The sequence below is a fragment of the Myotis lucifugus genome, unplaced genomic scaffold, assembly GCF_000147115.1.
Source record: "Myotis lucifugus unplaced genomic scaffold, Myoluc2.0 scaffold_87, whole genome shotgun sequence".
NCBI lineage: Eukaryota > Metazoa > Chordata > Mammalia > Chiroptera > Vespertilionidae > Myotis > Myotis lucifugus.
This window is the reverse complement of record NW_005871135.1, coordinates 3,497,499-3,522,888: the sequence shown is the minus strand read 5'-3', so window position 1 is coordinate 3,522,888 and position 25,390 is coordinate 3,497,499. Positions and strand designations below refer to the sequence as shown.

The following is a 25,390-nucleotide window of genomic DNA, read 5'->3' as shown; positions in this document are numbered from 1 at the left end:
CTGTGGAGCTAAAAAAAGACACAGTCGAAATATGAGCTGAGATCTCTGACTCCAAAGCCCACACTCTTTATATTAAACCACAGTATGTTCACTTATCAGAACAAAATGGGATGAGCACTCTCAAATATTAAGAATAACAGAGTAACTTAAATGAGTAGCTAACAAGAATACAAGTACATATTGATCAGCTTACCTCAGTTCTGAGTCATTTTATCCCATCTGTATCCCATTTTAATTAAACATTACAGCTTCCATCTACTTATTTGGGATCTTAAAGAATTAGATCAAACTATTTTGGATTAAAGAGGGGGATCCTACAATGAGAACTTCTATAGAAGAGTTTCTCAATGGGTGGTCCAAAAAGCACATTTGAATCAATTGGGTTGCCTATTCGAAATGCAGACTCCATCTATAATCAACAAAGGATTAGTATCCATATATATAAAGAATTCCTATAAATCATTAAGAAAAAGACAAACAATCCAATAGAAAAATGGGCAAAGAATATGAATAGGGAATTCAATGAAGAGAACACTGAATGGTAAATAAACAAATGAAAGATGCTCAACCTCTCCAGTAAACCAGAGGGAAATGAAGTTAAAAGAAGACACTATTTTGCCCTAGCTGGTTTGGCTCATTGGCCTGCGGACTGTAGGGTCCCCGGTTCGATTCCGGTCAAGGGCACATGACTGGGTTGTGGGCTCGATCCCTAGTAGGGGGCGTGCAGAAGGCAGCCAATCAGTGATTCTCTCTCATCATTGATGTTTCTATCTCTCTCTCTCTCTCTCCCTCTCCCTCTCCCTTCCTCTTTAAATCAATAAAAATAAAAAAATATTTTAAAAAGACACTATTTTATACAGAGCACAGAAAACATGTTAAACACACTATGAAGAAACAATCAGACAAATCTGTAATGTGGGACACTCTAGGACTACCACCTGGACACACATACCCACACACACAAGCTATAAGAGATATTCTTGGCACAACTGGGAAAATTTGAATATGGTTCAGATATTAGATGACATTATGGAATTAATGTTAATTTTCCTAGGTGTAATAGTGGTATCATAGTGATGTATGGGGAAAAAAGTCCTTATTTTTAAGAGATGTGTACTGAAGGGATGGATGATGTCAAACAATACTACATATTGCTTCAAATGCATACATCTATATATGTAAAAGGCTAACATGCAAAGTGTCCCCTCAAGAGTTCAACCGAGAGACCAGGAGTTCAATCACTCCCTATGATGTGCGCTGACCACCAGGGGGATGCACGGAATGAAGGAAGGACCCAGCCGGCAGCCAGCAGCCAGGGAAGGAAGGCCCTGGCTGGCAGCTGGAAGACCCCAATCGGTCCTGATCAGGGGCTAGGCCTAGGGACTCTACCCGTGCACAGATTTTGTGCACCAGGCCTCTAGTATGTAATAACAGAGATGCAGGGAAATAACCATATTCAGGATTTTGTTAGCTATGGAATGGGATACACAGAGAGTTTCAACTATATCTGCAATGTTTTATTTCTTAAGCTGAATTGTGAGTACATGGTGTTAAATACTAAATTTGGTATTTTTATAGGCCTGAAAATTTTCATATTAAAATATTCAAATTTCCAGAGCCAGCCCTACTGAGGATGAGGTTTGAGAACCTGGGTTTTCATGCATGATAATTTGCCAAACAACTAAAAAAGATAAAGTGAAATCTAATAAATGGCAACAAATAAGGTAAAAAAGGGTATAATACTGTGTCTGTCTTATCTGTAAATTAATGTTAAATTATGAAGTAATGACAAAAAAATAAGAAAAATTATTGTACTTAATTTTAGGACTCAAATAATAAAATATGAACATCTAATACCACATTTATAATGGCCACAACTTCATATTACTTAGAGTTATTTGATAATATCTTCCAGGAACAGAAACTCAGCTAAAATAAGCTTCCATTCTTAGTAAAGGAAAAACAATAATTCCAAGTGTATCACAACTAAAGGAATAAAAACAAGACTAAATAGCCACTAAATACTTTTTGCCACTTATAATTGCATTGTTGCTAACTTGTTTAGCTTACTTAATTTGGACATCATCTATTTCTGAGGCAAGGGAAAACAGAAAAGAAAAAAACAAATCATACCTTCCTCATATTTTCTGCATCTATGGCAACTATTTCCAGTTGGTCCCTCTCCTGCTCAACCTCGGTCAGTCTCCGCAGCAATGTCTCTTTCTCATCCTGTAGCTTCCTGCACTCATTCTGAGCCTGACTTGCCTGGCCTTTGACAGTCTCCAGGTATTCTTGCAACCCACTGATGACACCTTCTAAATCCTTCTTCAGGGCTTCATTTGCTGCTATCTGGCCTAAGACAAAATAAAAAAGGAGGGGGGGGGAGGTAATAGTGTATATAAGAAAATGCTCTCAAGATATATGAATACCTCATTTAGACACCTTAGTTATTTGTTACCAGCTAAGAATGAAAGTCTAAGCTTTCAATTATTTCCTACTACCTTATTTTTCTTTTCAAGATATGATAGTTTTCCCCATATTATCCCTAGTACAGGAGTATTAAGTAGGTATATAATAAAAATAGTATATTCAATGAACATTGCTTATAAAATTCTTAATTCTTGCTGTAAAAAGTTTAAAATAGTAATTTCCAAATAAAATTTAAAAAGTACACAAAACTGAGTTCTTGCTGCTAGATACACAAAACAAAAGCCACTCAACAAACAAGACTAATCCAAGACTGGGAATATAAACATGAAACCTGAAGACAAAAGAAACACACCAAAATAACCCCAACCATACATTAGGTACCTAGTATGTGCCAGGCACTTTATGAACATTATCTCACTTAATTTTCCCAACAACTAATGACCTAGACCAGTGGTTCTCAACCTGTGGGTCGCGGCCATTGGAAAACACACATATAGCATATCAGATATTTACATTACGATTCATAACAGTAGCAAAATTACGGTTATGAAGTAGCAACGAAAATAATTGGGGTCACCACAACATGAGGAACTGTATTAAAGGGTCGTGGCATTAGGAAGGTTGAGAACCACTGACCTAGACAGTAATATGTCCCAGGTCACACAGCTGATAATACCAAAACAGAGACTGGGATCTTATGCCAAGCAAAGGCTCTCACCACTATAACCTTTCATCCTCCCCTTCCACGATGGCAATGTCACAATTTAAATGTGTATTGCAAAAGGAGATCCTAAAATTCTTTCTACACTTTCCTTGTAACTAGACACTGAATGCCCTGATGGCAATGGGCTCTTTACTCCTGAAAGGATTTTATGCCTTGAGGAAGACAATCACATGCCAGAGTTTATCATGATCATGTAGCTAACTTCTTGCCTACTGACTGCAGTGACCTGACTCACTAGGACATCAAAACAAAATTAAATAAATTTTAAAAATCTTTATTATATACTGTGTACTGTGTCAATATTTCCCTATCAAATACTAGCACTAAGAGCGGAAGCATATTCAGCTAATATCTGGATTAATGCTTGTCTGGGTGCCATTTGTTTTTAACACCAAAACTAATTTACCTTTAAATCAACTTAAATTCTCACCTTCAGTAAGCTGTTGTTCAAGGTCCTTAATCTCTTCAGTTTCTTTAGCAATTCTAGAAAGTATCTCATCCAAACGGCTTTCAAGTTGTTTGTACTGCTTGTTCATAATGTCAAGCTGTTGTTCTTTACCCCTTTTCTGAGCCTTCATATGGCACTGAATTGAAAAACAAACAAATACAAAAAACTCTTTTAAAAATAATAATCTTTAACATTTCTAAAGGAAGACTGGAAAAATAAAATGTAACAATTTGCATATGTTGTGTGTCAGGCCCTGTGTTTTTTTCACATGAGTTTTCATTTAAACCTCATACTGACTTGATATTGGAACCACCTCCATTTTAGAGATGAGCAAATTGTGTATAAAAGAGGGTAAGGGCACAATTAGTAGGTAATGCTCAGAGTTCATTGATCTGCATTAAAATGTTTCTTTAAAAAGGTTTCCAAAAAGTTAATTGATTACCTATACATCTAGAAGAAGAATATATTCCAAATGTTAACAAGGATTATATCTGGGAGGAAAGATCACAAGAGGCTTTTTTCTTTTTTTTTATGAGTTTTGTATTTTTATAATAAACAAGTGATACCTTTTTAATAAAAAAAAAACATGTACTTTTAAAAAAGATTTTTTACAGAATAGGAACATGAAATGAAAACTTACTTGAAATTCAAGTTTATTTTCAATTCCTTACACAACAACACATTTTGTTTTTAGGTTCCATAAACTGGGAGCTCAGAGGGACCTCAAAGATCGTATAGACATAGTGATTCTCAAGATGGAGGACCAGCCCTCTGGAGGCAAACTCCTCAACTAACTACATATTCACCTGGTGGAAAACAGAGCTTTCCCACCCATACACCATCGCACACTCTGACAGGAATCCATTTAAGGAGCTACTGGTAACTGAAAAGATTGGATTGTTTTTCTCAGGTGTGCAGGGGGGCGGGGAGGGGGAAAACTGACAACTAGGGAGTAGTCTAACTCTTCCTTTTACACATGAGAAAACTACGTCTCAGATTCATCAAATGACTTGCCCAGGTTATTTGGAGACTGTTCATATGGAAACAAAATAATTCCCCAGAGAATCTTTGCCCTCTATCACCTCACAGGCTCTAACCCCTTCCCCCATCAGAGGAAAAGAACAATAAATCAAGTTATCAAGAGGAAGAACTACATTACAGTCTAAACAACAAACTCCAAGATTCAACTGATTATAAATGAGCATTTTTCAAGTTTAGAAGTCCGTTGTCTCCAAAGACAAGAACAAATGAATGGCAGCTTGATCAGAAGGTTTTAAATGTACTACTGGTAAAACTTGATGGGATTTTCAAAACTCTTCTTTTCCCTACATTCCCAAAATATCCATCCGAAATCTTTCTGAAAAGGTAACTGCAGGTACAGCTTAAATTCTAAGTAAATTTCGGATTTTTATGGCTCAAGAAAGAAAACTCCTGCATTCATATCTCTATCAATAAATCTTTAAAATTCACCATTAAAAATTTAACTGAAATCTTTTTACACGCAGGACAAAACGTTGGTTCAACATGCCCATGATTTGCATTACACATGGGAGCAAAAGCAGATACCACGGATTTTCGATACGATGGAGCTCACAAAAGAATTATTGTAAAAACAGGAACTTACATATGACTCCACCTCTTTTTAAGCCCTTTGTAGAGAGAAAATGCTCCTACCTTAACTTAGAATTAGTCCTGTTAAAACTGAGCCGTTGAGAACAAGGAAATTGTGGGCGGAACGCTTTCTAATGTCTTCAAATTTTAAGTGCACTTCCCTCTCTGACAGCCACATTTTTGTAAGCGCCTCCAAGCCTCAGTAACTTCCCAACTCTTCAAACCACATTCCGGGCCAAGAGTGAGTGGCAGCCCAGCTGGCCCAATCACCAGCAGCCTCCGTCAGTCCCACAACACAGGAAGCTCCTGAGGGCCAATCACGCACACTCTTTGCAAAAGATTACTACAGGCTAAATCCCCACAGAGTATAGTTACCGTTTGCTTTCACAGGGCATGGCCATATAGGGAAGAGCCATATAAATCCTCCTTTATTATTTGCTCCTGTGATATATGTGCTACTAGCTATGACCATTTTTTATAACCAAAATGGGATTTGATTTTTAATGTCTTTTTCTTTTGAAACCTAGTTAAATATTTATGTTTGTTGAAAACTTGACAGGCTCAGTTAAAAATAATTAATCTCTTTAGACCTTTAATTCCTTTGTGGGAAGATGGTCATTGTAACAGAATAAGCACTGGCTCTACCTCTTCCTAAAAAGGTGAGTGTGGGAAATCATTTAATTTTTCTAAATCACATTCTCATCTTCTGCAAATGGAAAAAGAAACATCACCTGATATAGGAATGCTATGATAAAGTTCCTCACCAGTATATGCAAAAACCAGTATTGTTGGCATTTAATATATTTGTTTTCCATCATATCTCAGAATCATATACTGTTTTCTAATCTCTCAAGCTTTTACTTTTAAATTATATTTGTTATTCAGAAAGATACCTCATCTAATTAGATAAAAATTAATTGAATAAAAGTCTATCTACATCTGGAAAAAACATGCAGGGATCCCACTCTTGATTCTATCCCTTTTGCTAAAATGTTCATATGTGTAGCCTAAAATGGGGTGTCTAACACTAGCCAATAAGGCGACTTTGTGCTAATTAGAAAAAGTTGCTCCCTCTGGTGAACAAATTAAAAAGAGACATCCTCTGGTGTTCAGACTAAAGCTGTAACCTTAAGAACTAACCTTCAGTAGTTTAAACAATACCAAAAAAAACCCTTAAATCTGGTTTCTATGTTTCATCCCCACTAACACAAATTGATTTTGACTACCTTCAAAACTTGGATGCCATTCTTACTTCTCATTTAACTCCTTTCAATATGTAACTCTTTACATAAATACAGTGAGCATTAGACTCCCTGTCTGCCAGGAACATCTCAGTCATTTATTGAAAGCGAACATACAATCTAGGTTCTAATTAGATTCATAGATCACAGAACTGAAGAGGCAACAAAGGAGCCTGAGGTAGTACCTATAAGCAGATTCCTTCCTACTTTCCTTGATGCAAGCATGCATAAACATAGGGCTGGCCCCTGGGGATACAGTTCCAATCCTCAGGGGCCTCACATGGGGTGGTAAGACTTCTGAATAAATAAATGTAATAAAATAATATATTACTGACCATATTACACACATTACTCAAAACCTCTAGTATTTCATATACCGAAAATTATTTTAAAATAATCAACTTTCGGTTTCAATTTTAATACTAAGTCTTAGGCTTTTGTTAGAAAAGACCTAAATCTATGGTGATAAGGTCACCTTTTGCCAAAATTAGCTGGTCTGCAAAAAATATCTATGATATCGTACAAAAATATTTAAAGGAATAATTAAAAACTTGTCAAATACTTAAAGCAATTATAGTGCATTGTCCTTGCCATGTTAAATTCTATGATTTCTCTTGATCCAGAGATCTTAACGTTTTTTAAAAGCACCCTTTATTCAAAGTATATCATTAAAACATGCAGAAAATATTTTCACTTCTATTGTATAAATATTGGCTAAAATATAAGCCATTAGTAAGACTTCTCAGGGTAGAGACAGAAAGAGACAAGAACCTAACTCCATCATCCAGCCACCTGACCACCTCTGGCCACATTTTAGGAATACATACTCTAAGAAATGTTTCCTTTTTAAGGACAAAACAAAATAAACAATAAATAGCTTTAGTGGAATATTTACATAAAAAATTAAAGAAGAGGTAGAAAAAGGACTCTAAACCCACTTCCGTTCTTCTATCTCACCACCTAGCTCTTAAGAAAGAAAAACAATAAGGCAAAGAGAGAGAAAGGATAAGAGGTTTAGAGAGCACCTTGGAACAGGTTTCTCTTGACTTGAAATATAATGAAATTCAACCACTTAAAAAAGGTAAGTATACCAATGCAACCCTCATTCTACTAAAAGCTACCTTCTTCAAACCCTAGGTTGTTGTGTTTTAAACACAGATACATATTTTTATATATAAGTATGTGTATATATACATATACATACACATATGTATATATACAACACATATATTATATATACACATATATAAATATATATATTACTCAAATTTGTACATCAAGCTAAAAAAAGAATTTCAGAAAAGATTCTGTGGCTAAAAATGATGAGACATAATAATGAGACATAATATGTAGATAAAATTTTATTCTAGTCCCCATAGAATAAGCCAAAATCTCTTCATTTACTTACATGTTTTGGATCTTCAAAATCCAAGCTATCTATGGCTATATGAAGGTCTTTAATCTCCTTCTGCTTTTTAGCAATTTCTTGCCTTTGCTTCTCCAACTGCATTTCTAGATCCAGAGCTTCGTGGCGTAATTTATTTAGAAGTTGTATCCTACCACTCAACTGCTTGAAAAGAAGGTCTTTCTCTGCTTCTGAAACCTAATCCCCCACACCAGAACACACAATTAACAGAGGATAGCAACACTGATTTACAAATTTAAAGAAAACAACTTTTACAATTTAAAGGCATTCTATGCTCTATCAGTTCTTTAAACAACAGTAAAATGTAGGAGTTATCTAGGCATTTGTATCTTATACTTTTATGCTCCGTATATATAAAAAATCTTATTTTATAAAAGTTTATGAAAACTAATAAAGTTTTATAAAATAAGTAGGTAAAAATGAAGTTGTCACTCTAGTATAAGCAACTTGTAAAGTATTAATAACCATATTAATAGTAGCTGACTTTATACAGTACTTACATTGTACTTACCCTTGTTATTAGCATGTGAAGCAAATTAATAGTATCATGAAAAATTTAGATTTATACTCATTTAAAATAACTACTTTTACCAAGCACATTTTGTTTAAAAATTATGTCCATTATTTACATCTATCAATCTAGCTATATAAAACTTTAGCCAGTACTATTATAAAACATTCTTATTTATTAAAATCATTCTTGTTAGCTCCCACTTTCTTTTTTCTTTTTTGTTTTTAATACTCATCGGAGGATATTTTTTCCATTGATTTTTAGAAAAGCAGAAGAGGGCAGGGGATGGGGAGAAGGGGGAGGAAAGAGGGGGGGGGAACATTGATGTGAGAGACACATCAATTGGTTGCCTCCCACACATACCCTGACTGGGGCCAGGGATTTAACCTGCAACCCAGGTATATGCTCTTGACCAGAAATTGAACTGGAGACCATTTGGCATAGAGTGGGGAGGAGTGAAGCTCCAACCACTGAGCTGGTCAGGGCCATCTCCCACTTTCAATCCATCTTTAAGATCTATCAATCAGTTCTACTGCCAGATTTTACCTAGAAGCAGTTTGCTTTCTCTCCATGCTCACCATTTCCTTCCTAGTCCAAGCCATTATCAACTCTTGCCTATATAAATAGCCTAACAGTTGCACACAACTCCATTCTTTCCATCTCTCACTTCACTCTTGCAGTAGCCAGAATGCTCTTATAAAAATACAAATAGGATCAGTCACTCTACTACCTAAAGTCCTTCAAAGGTTTCCCATTATAATCAGAACAAAATTCAAACCCCTTAAAATGGTCTATGAAGCCTGGCATGGTCTTTAACTTCATCTTCCACTATACTCTCCCTCACTCTGTAGAGCAAGCATGTCAAACTCATTTACGAGGCATGCAGCCTGCTGGCCATGAGTTTGACATGCTTGCTGTAGAGGAATCTTTAGTTTGAAGGTCTTTGCACACACTGTCACCTCTGCCTGAAATACCTGTCTCCTAACTCTGCCTTGCAGGCTCTCTCTCATCCTTTGGGTCTCAGCCTAAATATCACCTCTTCAGAGAGGCCTTTGTGGGTCCCCACAATTTAAATTATATCCTTTTTATTGTCTCTTCTAATTTTCTATTTTTTTCCTACAACACTTATATTGTTTAACTATACATTTCTTTTTTACTTTTTTTCACTTGCTTATTACCTATTTCTTGTCTATGAGGAAGGGACACATATCTGTTTTGTTCATTTACTCAGGGCCCATTCAGCAACTGCTATACAGTAAGTTTCCAATGAACTTGAATCAATTTGGACTTTACATTCTTGTTTTACCTATTATAGTAATGAATGCAATTACCATCAAAATTCTGAAATACTGATTTTTAAAAGCTGCAAATACCTAAAACCTTTTACACACTTAAAAACTAAAATGTCAAATACTTCCTTTTTTGAATTTTCTCCCTATGCAATTACACCATGAGTTTGAACTGCTTACTTCTTCATGACACATTTTGTAATTCCTGAGAGTGTATCACTTCCATCTTTTTGTACCCCATACTTTATATAATTTACATTTCTGCTGCTTGCTTGATAATGGTCATAGTGTAGTAGAAATGTCTTCTGGCTCTTAATATAGATCCCAGGATCTTAAAGGTAAGGAGTGCTTAATTAAATTAGGAGATATATCAGGAAGCAACTTCCCTGGTAATATAGGTGTTTTTATAGTAAGAGTAGACCAAATACATCTTTTTCCATAAATCATAAGTAATTTATTTCTACAACTTTATAAAATGCTAACAGAATGTCATCATTATTGAAAGAAAAATGTAATTGGAAATGCTAATATCATATCTGACTCTGAAATCTGTTATTCCACAATTAATTAGGCAGCACTAATTTAAGAATTGTTTTACAGGGTTATGAAGATATACAATACAGTTCATTTTTTACGTTTTCTCTTAGCATTGCTGCTTTGCTTTTACATACTTTTTTAAGCTGTATAGCTTCTTCCAATTGTTTAAATTCTTCAGTAGCTCTTAAAATTTGTTGTTCTGCCTTTTCTATTTCATCATGCAGTTCCAACAGTCGAGTTTGTGCTGCAAATTTAAAACCATGCACACAGACACACACAAGAAAAATCTTAAATTTTCAAAGTTCTACCAGATTTTTTAAATTCACAATAACCTCCTTCCCCCAGTTAAAATTATAGATTATATTAAGTTATATATCACAGGAATAAAAGAAGTAATTTCCTATGATGGTTTTCCTCACCATTAATCTTTGGAATCGTTTTATGATATGCTATATAACTATTATTAATCCTTTAATTTGTAAAATTCTTTTTTTATATATATATTTTATTGATTTTTTTTACAGAGAGGAAGGAAGAGGGATAGAGAGTTAGAAACATCGATTCAGCTGCCTCCTGCACACCCCCCACTGGAGATGTGCCCACAACCAAGGTACATGCCCTTGACCGGAATCGAACCTGGGACCCTTCAGTCCGCAGGCCGAAGCTCTATCCACTGAGCCAAACCGGTTACGGCTAATTTGTAAAATTCTTAACATAAAAGGGGCTTTATTGGATAATTCAAACATTAAAGAACTCTTGAGAGAATAGGATTTTATTAGTAAATATGCACTTACACATCTAAGTTATAATTAGGCTCAAGCTATTTTTAAAAACCTGTGTTAGAGCGACTCAATATCAATAAATTCACTACTGAAGAGTCTTACTCAGTTAAAGTGATCTCAAATCAATTACCTTCTACCTCACATTTCCAACTTCTTTCCCTTCCTCTCCCTGACTCTTATAAAACAATGAGCCCCTTAAAGCTAGTCTGCACAAATGTTTGACTTACTTTTGCTTTCCCCTCTGGAGCCTGGCATATAGTATATATCTAGACATGGACTACTCAGTCTCTTTACTTCCCTCTCCAAGTCAACCTCTACTGGCCCTCCATATTTTCCATTTAGCTACCACCAAGGGAAGATGATCTGATTGGTGAAAGCCCCATAATGGGCCATGGTTACTAGTGGGATGTATGAACTCAGGTCTGCTTTCTCCTTCTTTCATATCCATGCAGCTGAGTGGGTAAGTGGACTCAAAGTCTGTCATTGTCAAGGTCTCTAAGTGCCCTGTTGGATTAATTACTTCTTTGTGACTTGCCAGGAGGTGGTAAGATCCCTTGAATTAGATGTTTTGGGGTGGGGGGGGGTGGGAGAGAAGTTTGAGGAGGTGGAATGTGGGACAGGTTGGGAAGAGTCAAAGGCCAGCCTCAGGCTCAAGCCTAAGGAGACTGCACTGACCCAGCTTATCCAAAGCATTGCTTTAGGTTTTGACTACATGCATAGTAAAAAGTGGTACTTCACTTGCTTCAAGTATTACTAATTAGGCTTTTGAATGTATAGCTCCAATAGTGAGAAGGATCTGTTGGCAGGAGCAGATTTAAGCATTCTTGTACCCCTGGATATATTCCCATCAAATTACTCTCAAAAACCTCATTTTCTACCATAATAGAAATTTTTTAAAAATCTGCTCAATAAATCACTACTTTTGTTTTAAACTTTTGATGTAAACAACAATTTAATAAATGCCTTCAGCATGTTAAGTAAAAGAATATACAATAGTAAAACACAATTTGCCTACACATTCAAAGTTTTTATATTTTTAAAGAATTTAAACTTATTTTTCTTTCTTTGTCTTCCAGCTGTATGTCTAGTGGCATATGGGCTCTCAAGTTCTTCTGCTCATTTATAGGTTGTTCGCTTTCATCTGGCTCCATCTTCTTGATCTTTATTGGCTGGGCTTTATCAATAATGTAACTTTCTCTGGTAAACATATTTCTCTTGTATCTGGATTTGCCAATATAAGGGCTTTCGTCTGGGGCTTTATCAATTTCAACATACTAAAAGCAAAATAAATTAACAGATATACGGTTTAATAAGTAACTTATAAGCAGTCAAGTGACATTATTCATTTTATTAGTGTAACATATCATGGAACTGCCTAAATTAGAATCCTACATGCCTAGAAGTTAAAAAATATATATCATTATTCTATTCTTTTTTAAAAAATATTTTTTTATTGATTTCAGAGAGGAAGGGAGAGGTGACAGATATAGAAACATCACTGATGAAAGATCATCGATTGGCTGCCCCCTATTGGAGATAGAGCCTGCAACCCAGGCATGTGCCATGACAGGGTATCGAACCTTGACCTCCTGGTTCATAGGTCAATACTCAACCACTGAGCCATGCCAGCCAGGCCATTCTTTTATTCTTAACCAAAAAAGAACTAGAGCAAAAACTGGTCTCCAAGGATATCTCCTCCTATTTCTGAAAAGTAAGCTTGGATTGATAAAAGAACTACCTACAATTATGTGATTTTTAGCAGTGCTCTTTCAAATCAGAAATCTAGGTATTTTATCTTGGTTTCTTGGCTGATATATAAGTAAAATCTCAGTTTAATAAATTTTAATAATTGCATTTTTAACTAATAAGATGTTGGTTGGAATCACTGGGTCTCAGAAGTTAAGCCGCTTTTTTCTTTTGCAATAACATTTATGGCATTTGTATAAATAACGGTTGACTAATACTGGACCAGTGATTATGGAACAATGTATAGTGATGACTATTCCATGATTGTCCAGCAGGCAGTGCACTTTTTCTGGAAGTTTAGGTTTAAGGGAGATGATCAGCCACACTCTTGAGTGAGGTAATTGAGGGTTGGAAAGCTGCTTTGGGCTATGAATACAGCCATAGGTAAAGATCCTTCTGGGCTTTTTACCTCTTTTGGATACTGCTCTACTTACTGAGCCAAATAATTCTCAGATTCAACCAAAATATACTCTGCTGATGCCCTCATAATAAGAAAATAGAGTGATTATTGATAAACTCCCTTGAAAGTCTCTACCACTGCCCTCCTCTGCCCCACTATATGCTGGCTTTAAATTTGGATTACTAAAAGATTAAAACAACTCACCTCTGATGGATAATAATTTAGTGGCTCAAATTTGGCATCAATTTTATAAAAAGCCAATTCCTGTTCCAGCTCATACTGTTTCTGACATGCTCGCGTTAGTTCCATGGTCTTCTGTTTTAGCTATTGGCCCAATTTCATATGAGACAACATATAGTGTCAGTAAGTTAGTATAAAGATATAAAGGTATAATGGTTCTAATCATAATTAGTATATTGTTTTAAACCCCACAGCAAATAGCACAACATTCAGAGTATCTTATCATAATTCTAAAGTATTATAAATAATGAAATACAAAAGTATCACTTAATAAGAGATCACATAAAAGACCTTTGAAGTTTATATGCTATTACAGGATACAATGAATGAAGATTTTAAAAATCATTTAAATTTTCTTTATCCAAACATGAAAATACCTCTGTATCAATAATTTTTAAGTAACTAGTCTACTACGTATTTGCTTCCTGATTTCCCAATAATTAGAACTAATTTAACTCACTCTATGATTTTAATGATAGCTTCAAATCATGCAAGGAAATGTTACTTAACATCAATTATAAAGGAATCAGGAGGAGGAATAAGAAGGATGAAAATAAGAGTTTGGTTTTAAGTGCTGTACTGTTATTGCTGTAGTATTTTTGCTAATGGCATTTCAGTTTTAAGTATTCAGAATATTATTCTTTGTAGCAGAGGGTAAGGAATGTGAATTAAGATCAACCAGATTCAAATATGTCACATTAAATTTTTAATAAAGTAATTCTACTATAAATACAACTTTTTAGTTATTCTTAGAAATTTTTGGAGCTAGAATTTAAAAAATGATCCAACCTAATTCTCTGAATTTGTAAATTAAAAAATTGGGTCCCAGATTGGTGAATTGGCTTGTCAAAGTCACATATTAGATTAGTGGCAGAAGCTAAATAGTTTTTTAACTATCAGTCCAGTCCCCTTTCTATTACGCCAATCCTTTGAGTTCATTTCAAAGGTCCACTAAGTGATGTTCACCTTTTTTTTTTTTTTTTTTTGCCACGGTTTGATAGTAGATACCAGACCAAAAAACATGCAGAAAAAATCTATTAATATAAAACTGCAAGCTCAAGAGAATGAAAAATAAACAAACATAAACATTTTACAAGGCCCAGGGAATCAAAGTCGTGCATGATTTAGCTTACAGTCACCTCCTGATTATCCATCAAAGGAAAGTAATGCTAAGCTGGATAAGAGGTAATCTTGATCGAGTGTCTCTGTGTGCCAGACACTGTGCTAAGCATAATACCTGTGCTTTCTCACTGAATCTTCACAAGTACCTTAAGTGACGATAAAAGCTACACAGAGAGGTTAAATATCTTGCCCAGTTGCACAGCGTGTTGTGGGAGAGGCAGAGTTCAATTCTAAGTCTCCTGGTTTCAAACCTAACACTGTCTATTTACTATACTATCTCCGATGTCCTGCTGCAGGGTTTCTAGCACATTACCCACATTGATGCTCTTTCAGTGAATGCTCATAAGTCCCCAAGTTTCAAGAAAGCAACTCACAATCAACAGTATCAACTAATCTTGGGCTTCTGTCCTAAAGATCACTGGCAACAGGGCCAAACAAAGGCAAATATGACTGGAACCATGGAGAATGCATGGACTGGTCTCTGCAGGCAAATAATAATAAATACTCTATGCATCTTAAAACACCTTTGTGTCTTTTATGGCATTAGGTTTAGCATACAGTAAACATTCAATAAATGCCCATTGAGGAAATGCATAAACGAGAGCAAATTAGGAGTCAAAGGACCTGGGAAGTAGGCTAGTTATAGCATTAGCTGTGGATAATCAAGAGCTGACTGAAGCTAACATTTTTACCAATAGGGAAAACAATACAAATTCTTTCCCCCGACATTCAAAGTCATTCTCCTATACATACATCCATTAAAAAAAATACATACACAAGCACATTTCTTGGACAGGCAAGCCAGTTTCAAAACTTAAAATGTACACAAGCATATTAATATAAGTTATCATGCAAACCATGAAAAACATAGTGTACAATTCAGTCCTGAAGGAGCTACCTTTAAGGAAGAATAAAGAATCAGCAGAAAAGTGTCTGCAAGAAACCAAGACAAAGGCTAAAAGGAGAAAGAAGCAAACAGAAACCATCACCTGGAGAAATCTAGAGAGTGAGGCTGTAATAATGTAAGTTGCTCTTTACTGACAACTTACCTAAAAAAGATAGTTATTAGCACTTGCATTGTTCTTAAATGTACATATTTTATTATCATTCTACGAGTTACAGATTTACCACCTTTCATTACTTAGCTGGATTCATTTCAAATTATTTTCACACTCATTACCTCATTAAGTCCTCACAACTCTGAGAGACTGGCAGGACACATAAGTCACCCTCATTTTAAAAATGAGGAAACTAAAGAACAGGAGTTAAGTAACTTTCGAAAAGACAAAGAGCAGTATTAATGTTAAAGATAAAATTAATATTTGTTGGTAGCAGGAGAGGGGGACTACTATAGTTAAAGGGCCACCAGAAGTTTTACTTCAATGTTACTACATTTCTTTTATAGGTTGACCTATTACATGAAGAATTACTTTATGAAACTAGAAAACATTTTAAAACTGTAGACGGTATTAGCACCAGATATTCTACATAAGAGAATAGAAAATGTTCAAATGCAGGCTCAAATGAAACCCAGAATTAAAAAATAAAATAGAACAGTCCTTTGGAATAATAAAAGAACAAGCAAATCAATATAAAAGTGAAAAAAACTTAAAGAATACAAAATAGCTAATAAATACATATTTAATACTGAATTCTCCAACAACTAAACAAATGTGAAATTAAAGCAAGAAGATTCCATTTTTTTCCTATTTTCAAGTTCAAAATAATGTAGTGATTTAGACTAAGGAATTACCAATATGAATGCATAAGATATATAAATATTAACACATATATGTAAAGATTTTCTATGTAGTGTTGTTTCTAATAATAATAAAATGGAAACTAAATATTCATCAATAATAGCAGGATACATAAATTAAGGAGGATCCATATAATGGAACACAATACAGACTTTGAAAAGAATAAGAAAGATTTATGGGTATTATATATTATGTGTATGTGCACAGGTATGTGTGTATTATTTTTAAACTTGGAGAGCTGTCCATGATATATTGTTTTGTAAAAAATAAGGTGCAGAATTAACATATAGTAAGATTTTTTAACTCACAAAAATAATCAAAGGTACATATATTTAATTACATATATATTGTGTAATCACATGTATATTGTACAAGCATAGAAAACAAAAAAAGATATACATTAACATCCAGGCAATGGGGTAGAAGAAGAATGAGACCTTCACTTTCTACTGTTTACATTTATGTTGTCAGAATTTGTTAGAATAAACATATTAACTTTGTATACAAATGTATTTTTAAATGGTTAATAACAAAAATAACATGACATGAAGAAGAGCACAGTCTATTTTCTAAAATAGTTACAGAAAAACAAAACAGTAGAAACCATTGAAAATTTACAAAACATTTATTCATAGCACAAACATATCAACAACATATAAACAAATATAAGAGAAAACTAGACAACTATAATAATCCATAATTTGGAGGTAGCGCAAAGTCATAAAATACATTTTGCCAAGGTTTTCAGTGGGCCGACTAATATGCACCAGGGAGTCAGCATATAGAAATTATAAGTTTTTTTAATCTTAATAAAAGATTAATATCCTATATTACAAAAAGATGGATAACTCTGGAAAAATGTTTAAATGCTCACAAATGTCAAGTGATACCACAGGAAGTGCTGGGGTTTTTGTGTGGTTTTCTTTTTGTATTTTAAATAGAAATGTTAAGTGATGGCATAAAGAGTTCACTACTAAAATAAAAACAATTGTCACATAAGTTTCCAATGATTAAAATGTTCAACACAATCTACTTTATTATGGAATGGAGAGCAACAGATATATTTACAATGTAAAACCATTGATAATCACCAAATTGTTATCATCATATATAATATGCCTTCAGAATACAGCTGACATATTTGAAAACTTACTTTCAAATAAGAGGCATATGAAGGAACCCACATATGCTCTGAATATTTGACTAAGAGAGCTGGGGAAGCTGCCCTTGCATCATGTCCCCTGGTGTAAGTAACCTTTTTTCTCAGGCAAAGAAGAGCTCAAGGAGGCAGTTAAGTATCTGGATTTCATAAAACTATTTCCCTTGCTACAGAGAGGAGGGAACACTATTTTTCTTATTAAAAATTTAAGTGCTTAAGCAGAATTTTTGTCTACAATTAAGTCAGAATGCCAATGTTAAAAGGGAAATGCAAAAAAAAAGATTTGTATCTAAGATTTCGTAGATATATAAGAAGTATAATTCTCTAAGTTCAGAAAATGTAGATCTATGCATAGATCAAAAAAAGAACAGTCAAAAGAAAAAAAAGAAAGTACCAATAGCTATCTTTTCCTTCAAGGACAAGTAGCAGCCTAATAATTTTACAGAGTCTGATTCTCTGAGTTAAAAAAGCCTTTTAATGCCGAAACCGGTTTGGCTCAGTGGATAGAGCATCGGCCTGCGGACTGAAAGGTCTCAGGTTCGATCCCGGTCGAGGGCATGTACCTGGGTTGCGGGCACCTCCCCAGTGGGAGATGTGCGGGAGGCAGCTGATCGATGTTTCTCTCTCATCGATGTTTCTAACTCTATCTCTCTCCCTTCCTCTCTGTAAAAAAATCAATAAAATATATTTTTAAAAAAAGCCTTTTAAGATCATTTAGTCCATCTCTCTAACATTTTTATCTTTTCCCCAAACCCTGAGCATATGCATGTTTCAGTGACAGCAAATATATTCCAGTGTTATCACATTTATCTCAGGACAGCTATTAGCAATTTCTTCTTTATTACTAAATAAAAAAATTGTTTTTGTGTATTTTCTATTCGCTACTTCTTAATTTTACCTTAGTCAACAAGTCTAAGTCCCTCTTCCTTGAAATGGTCCTTTACTATCTGAAGGCAATCATCATAGCTCGCTGGGTCGCCTCTTCTCCAACTGGGACACTTCTGGTTGCTTTGGCCATTACTCATAAGACGTGGTCTCACGACCTTTAAAGCCTCTAGGTCAGGTACCTTCTGATCATACACTATCTATTCTGTTTAAATCCCTTTTAAAATGTATTTTCTTTCTATTTCAATCATAAGGCCAAATTTTATAAAACTTAAACATTACAGATATGCATAAATGGCAATTAGAAAGTCTATAATTCCACTCCTCAGAAATAAATACTGTAAAAAATTCTACCATTTTTCCCTACACATACTGATACTATTATATACTATCTTTATATATAGGATCATCCTTGATATACTATTTTATAGCATGCTTTTTTTCAATAGCAATATGTTTTAGACATCCTTCCATATCAGGACATACAGCTCTACCTCATTTTAATATTTAACAAGATTATTCTACCACACAGATATCCAGAGAGACAATTTAGTTATTATTCATAGTTTGCTAATATAAACAATATTCCAGGGAATGTCCTTGTATGTATGTATGTATATATATATATATAGTATATATATACACACACATATATATATATATATATGTATATGCATATTTATATACAATATCTTTACAACATATTCTTGCTACCATTTCTACAGAACATCTTATTGGAAATATAGATTATATAATGTTATAACAATTATATAATAACTAGAGGCCCAGTGCACAAAAATTTGTGCACTCGGGGGGGAAGGGGGGGGTCCCTCAGCCTGGCCTGTGCCCTCTTGCAGTCTGGGACCCCTCAGGGGATGACCACCTGCTGGCTTAGGCCCGCTCCCAGGGGGATTGGGCCTAAGATGGCAATCAGACATCCCTCTGGCAGCCCGGCAGCCCTTGGGGGATGTCCACTTGCCAGCGGGGAGCAGGTCTAAACTGCAGTCGGACATCCTTAGCGCTGCTGAGGAGGCAGGAGAGGCTCCCACCACCACTGCTGTACTGGTAGCCATCAGCCTGGCTTGTGGCTGAGCAGAGCTCCTCCCATGTGAGAGCGCCCTGACCACCAGAGGGCAGCTCCTGCATTGAGCATCTGCCCCCTGGTGGTCAGTGTGTGTCATAGTGACCAGTCATTCCCAGTCCTTCTGCTGTTAGGGTCAGTTTGCATATTACCCTTTTACTATATAGGATAGAGGCCTGGTGCATGGGTGGGAGCTGGCTGGTTTGCCCTGAAGGGTGTCCCGGATCAGGGTGGGGCTCCCGCTTGGGTGCCTGGCCAGCCTGGATGAGGGGATGATGGCTGTTTGCAGCTGTCTAACCCCCTTCAGGGTGGGGGTCCCCACTGGGGTGCTTGGCCAGCCTGGGTGAGGGGCTGAGGGCCGTTTTCAGGCTGGCGGGTGACTGAAGCTCCCAACCTCTCCTTTTTTTCTTTTTTTTTTTTTTTTTTTTTTTTTTTACTCTGGGATTTATTTACCTTCTATGGCTGTCACGGGAGCTGAGAGCCGGCTTTAGCTCTGAGGCTCGGCTCCAGCTCTGAGACCTCGGCTGCTGAAAGCAGGTATCTGGGCTTTGTTTAGCTTCTATAATTGAAACACCATTGCAACTCCAGCTCTGAGGCCCGGCTGGCTGAAAGCAGGTTTCTGGGGATTGTTTAGCTTCTATAATTGCAACATAGTTGCTTAGAGTGCAGCTCAGAGCTGGGCGGCGGCAGGCGGGAACCTTGGCTTCCTCCATCACTGGAGCAAGCAAGCCTCCTGTTCACTTCAGCTGCCTGGCTGCCGGCCGCCATCTTGGTTGGCAGTTAATTTGCATATCACCCTGATTAGCCAATGGGAAGCGTGTCAGAGGTACTGTTAATTACCATGTTTGTCTATTATTAGATATGATAAATAAATATTATGATATATAAACACTTACATATAATATTTCCAATATATAGGACTTAGGTATGTCCATTTAAATTTGGATAATTTTGCCAAATTGCCTTCTGAAAGTTTTTGCCAGTGTACAGTCTCACCAACAATGTTGTTGTTAAAAAAATATACACATCTATGGGCAGTCTGACCAGCTCCTCAGAGTGAGAGGCTTCATTTCCCTCCTTTGTTCTAGGTACTGCACTTCACATAGTGCAGTTGAAGATAGCATTCATCTTTTGGGCAGCCATATCATATAGTACCCAGTCAAATACAACTTGTAAAATCTTTTGCACATATTTCTGTTAAACCACATCTTCTCCATTCTGTGGTCAGGAAGTTGTGTTTTTAAACCCAAGAACAAAAAATTCTCTATTTCAAGAGAACATAAATAGTCAAAGCAATGTAAAATATGAACTTACCAATTCATTTTTCGTGTTTAGGTTACTCTCTAGCTCCTCACAGCTCTGTTTTTGTAACATGGCCTCCTCTTTTAATGATTTGTTCAATTTATCTTGATTTTTAATTTCCTCCAAGAACTTTGTTTGTTTGCTCTTCAGCTCTTCAGTTTCCATTATCTTCTTTTCCAGGTCTTTTTCCAATCTTTCTATTTCTTCTGCCAATACAAATTTAATAGTTTATTGAACATTATATTTCCTAGTCGAAGAAAGGTAAGAATATTACTTAACTAAAAGCAAAAGAACTCTTAGAATAGTGTAAATATAATTCTACTTTTAAAATTATTCACTATGAGCCCTGGCTGGTGTGGTGGCAGGTTTGATTTCCAGTCAGGGCACATACTGGGCTGCAGGTTTGATCCTTGGTTAGTCGCATATGGGAGTCAGGTGCATACGGGAGGCAACAGATCAATGTCTGTCTCTCTCTCTCTCTCTCTCCCTTCCTCTCTCTAAAAATCCATTTTAAAACATTATTCACTATGAATACCTTTGTTTTTTTTGGGGGGAAGACTATCTTGAACTAGAGTGATTTAATTAAGAGGTAAGAAGTCATCAATTGGATAACAATTTTAAAGATAACATTTTTCTTCCAAGTATTTGATTCAATTAGTGTATTGATGAATGAGGTTTTTTCCCGTTCTCTTATAAAAAATATGCAATTTTTTATTTTATATTAGTAATTACACACTAAAGGATGCTGCAAGCACGTTTACAAAATACTATGCTATCTTAAAATCCTTCAAAGACTGCTCCCCATTATGCTCAGCATAGGATCCAAAAAGCCTACAAGAAGAATGACAAGGCTCTTCCATGATTTGGTCCCAAACTCCCTCTCCAGCCTCACTTGCAAGTACACCTCACTGCAGCCTTTCTGAAATGATTCTAATTTTTCAAATTTGTAATTCCTCTTCTCACCTGCAGGCTTTTACTAATACCTTCCACTTGGAACTGTCTTCTTCTATCTACAACTAGCCTATTTTGCATCCTCCATGTCTTAGTTTTAGAAATATTTTGAAAAGTCTCCCTAACTCTCCCTTCACCCCAGGTTAGATACTTCTCAGGAATGCTCTCAGACCACCCTGCATCTCTGTTATGCCCTTCATTACACAGGGAATTGTACAATGTGATCAAATAGTCTGGCTATCTGCCTTCCCCACTAAAGCTTTGTGAAAGCAGAAACTGCACCTATCTGGCTCACCAGTGAATTCCAAGAGCTCAGCACATTAAAGGCTCTTAATTAATATTCCAAGTCATAAATGAATCGTAATTTAAACATTTTCCCCAAGACTATATTTATATGATGACTTTCCTTTGCATTATTTATATTCTTTTTTTATTATTTATATTTTTAATGATTCTAAAACATAAATTTCAGGGTAATAAATGTGGAGTTAGGGGGAATCCCACACTAGTACAAATTTATCTTTCTCAAGTTTTGTTTCAAACCATATGAAAACTTCATTTTTTTACACTATATTTTTATTGATTTCAGAGAGGGAGAGGGAGAGAGAGATAAAAATACCAATGATGAGAGAGAATTATCAATTGGCTGTCTCCTGCACATCTCCCACTGGGGATCAAGCCTGCAACCCCGGCATGTGCCCTGACCAGGAATCCTGGTTCATAGACTGATGCTCAACCATTGAGCCACACCAGTGGGTGAAACCTTCATTTTTATAAGTCAAAGTAGACTAACATCAATTTCAAATGGTTGAATACACAAGCTCATTTCCTAACATTCTAAAATGGATATTTCATACCTTCCTCTTTCTCTACAACCGCCCCCCCCCATATTCCTTCTATTTTCTTTCTCAGTTGATGACCTCATATTTCATGACAGAACAGACCCCACCAGTGAAAACTTCCTCATTTTCCCACCATTAAAGCAACAAAACTTCCCACACTTGCACACATCTTCTCTCCCTTCTGATGGAGAAAGTGTCCGTTCCTCTTTTATTAAAAGACTTTCTTTTTTTTTTCTCTGATCTCATCTCCATGTTTTCTCAAGGATCAAAAGAACTGAGCCATGATTTCTCTCTCCACTCTTGTTTCTTTAATTACTAATTTTGAGGTTTACAGTATTGGCTTCTGCTCACTTCCTGGTCTAGAAGCTATTGGTGAAACTTTTTAAACTTTTAACTTTTTAAACTCATTTATTAGGCATGAGGAGAGGAAATTTCAAATCTTAACCCAAATGTCTTCTTCCCATTCACTCTTCCATCTATAATCTAGCATTTGTCCTCACCACGCCTTAACTTCTCTTGTCAAGATCATCCTATGTTGCCAATCTAAGGCACTTCTCTGTGCTCATTTTACTTCTTCCTGTATCAGCAACATTCAACATAGCTGGCCACTTCCTCTCTTGAAACCTTCCTCTATGGGCTTTTGCAACCCACTATTTCTTGGTTTTCTCCTACCTTGCTGACCTCTCTAAGTTTCCTTAGCTGGCTCTCCTTCTTGCTCATCCCAACACCTGCTTGAGTGAGCTCATTGATTTTGGTGGAACTAAATTATTTTTATGCTGATGACTCCTAAATTTATATCTCTAGTACTTATCTCTTTGAACTCCAGACTCACATTTCTAATTCTTCTTCTCTGTCTCACATTTAAATTCAGCATTCCAAGCTCCCATTTTTATATATAACATCACCATCCAAGCACTTACTCAAGTGAAATGTTTGGGAATTTCCAATCCATTAGAAAGTGCTGTTGAACCTCCAAAACTGATCCATCGATACCATACCCACCACCTAAATACAACTCATCAACATTTCTAGCCTAGATTTCTCCAATAGCCTTCTCATATGTCCCTATAGCTCTATTTTGCTCTGCCCCAAATCATTCTCCATACTGTATAAAAAATAATCTTAATATATAATAAACTTGCTCATGACAATTAAAAACTGTCAATGGCTTTCTTCTGCACCTGAAGTCAAATCTAAACCCTAAGGACCTGTGCTATCTCACCCCACCCCATCTCTCCAAACTTTTTCATGAGCTATCCCTCCAGTCATACTGATCTTTCAGTTCCCTAACTCAACAAGGTCTATCCAACCTCAAAGTATAAGCCATTCCTCAGAGAGCCATTTCTTTACACCACTTTCCCCAAAAACGGGATCTCCTCTGCTACTTTATCAGTGTTTACTTATCTTTTGTCCATCTTCTCCACTAAAATGCAAGTTGCACAAAAGCCAGTACTATATGCCTTGCTCACCATTGTGTCCTGGGTACCAGATTCAGTGCCTGGCTCAATGACTATTTGTTAAATTAATTGATTTATGGTGCAAATTTTAACAGCATTATAAAGTTCATAATATATTTTTCTGGATAAGTTCTAAATTATCTACTCTCCCACCCCCCAAAAAATTTTTAAAGTTACTTTACCTAAACTGAATCTCTCAAAAGCTTCCTGTCTTTTCTGAGTGGTTACTGGCTGACCTTCCAAACTTTCCAGTGAACGGAGGTGAAAAATGGTAAACTCGAGATAATGAGGAAGGGTCACAATTGGATTTTCAACTAGGATCAGAGAAGTTAAATCTTGAAGTGGTTTCAACCTGCTTACATCTTGAAGCTGAAATGATATATATAAAATTATTGGTATAATTTAAAAATCATAAACATACCTAACAGAAGTAATCCTATATGATAACAGTCTAATATGCAAATCGACCAAATGGCGGAACGACCAGTCACTATGACACGCACTGACCACCAGGAGATAGACGCTCAACGCAGGAGCTGCCCTCTGGTGGTCAGTGCGCTCCCACAGGGGGAGCACGGCTCAGCCAGAAGCCAGGCTCACGGCTGGTGAGCACAGCAGCAGTGGCAGGAGCCTCTCCTTCCTCTGCGGCAGCACTAAGGATGTCCGACTGATGGACCTAAGTCATTAGTCGGACATCCCCCGAGGGCTCCCGGACTGTAAGAGGGACCCCCCCTTCCCGAGTGCATGACTTTCATGCACTGGGCGTCTAGTGTCAAATATGAAGTGGGATAAGAAAGTGATACAAAATTAGAAATAATTGTAAGTATTTATTGAAAGATTTTCCTGTTGACATCAGCTGATGTTTAGTACTATCTAAGGATCAACTATTTGAGGAATATTTGTGGCAAACCTTGGATTCATGGCTCTCTCGTCTCATCAGCCCATAAGCCCTAAGAGTTCCAAGGTTATGCTATGTAACACGGCATGGGGCTTGGGGCTCTAAGGCTCTTGGGTTGTCACCTTATCAGATCTTTATAAAGATGAAATAAGAAAGCATAGACAGTGTTAACTGCACAGCATTAAACAAGTGTTGTTTATTATTGCTGGCTTCCACTAACAAAGGTTTAAGGAATACAACCTTAGAGTTACTATTTTAAAGTATTTTCACATCTATCATTTCATCTGAGCTTATAAACACTCCTGTAAAGGAGGCAGGGTAGAAATTGTTTTCTCCAAGTAAACAGTGAGTTTTTGAGAGATGAAGGAATTCTCCAAGGTCATAGAAGGCAAGTCTAGACACATATTAGAAGGCACATTTTTTATTTTCTATTTTAAGACTGATGTTCTTTAAATTACAACAGATTGTTCCAATTTTAATACAGACTTAAATATATTAATGTTTTTACTTAGTGATGTTTATTGAACATCTAACTGTATATCAAATAA

General features: G+C 36.0%; 1 protein-coding gene across 2 annotated transcripts in view; it reads right to left on the bottom strand.

Annotated features, from left to right (window-relative positions):
* The window catches only part of CNTRL (centriolin), a 78,831-nt gene that overhangs the window by 40,449 nt on the left and 12,992 nt on the right, over positions 1 to 25,390 (bottom strand). Inside the window, exons 6-13 of one of the 2 annotated variants that reach the window (XM_023755944.1) lie at positions 24,127 to 24,313; positions 20,707 to 20,900; positions 13,350 to 13,469; positions 12,050 to 12,273; positions 10,352 to 10,466; positions 7,863 to 8,057; positions 3,585 to 3,738; positions 2,134 to 2,354 (exon numbers count right to left, since the gene is read on the bottom strand). In XM_023755944.1, the coding sequence (XP_023611712.1) occupies positions 2,134 to 2,354; positions 3,585 to 3,738; positions 7,863 to 8,057; positions 10,352 to 10,466; positions 12,050 to 12,273; positions 13,350 to 13,469; positions 20,707 to 20,900; positions 24,127 to 24,313 (1,410 nt within the window). Of the gene's footprint in view, positions 1 to 2,133; positions 2,355 to 3,584; positions 3,739 to 5,276; positions 5,355 to 7,862; positions 8,058 to 10,351; positions 10,467 to 12,049; positions 12,274 to 13,349; positions 13,470 to 20,706; positions 20,901 to 24,126; positions 24,314 to 25,390 lie in introns of those variants that run through there. The other variant, XM_023755945.1, reaches the window with a different exon arrangement.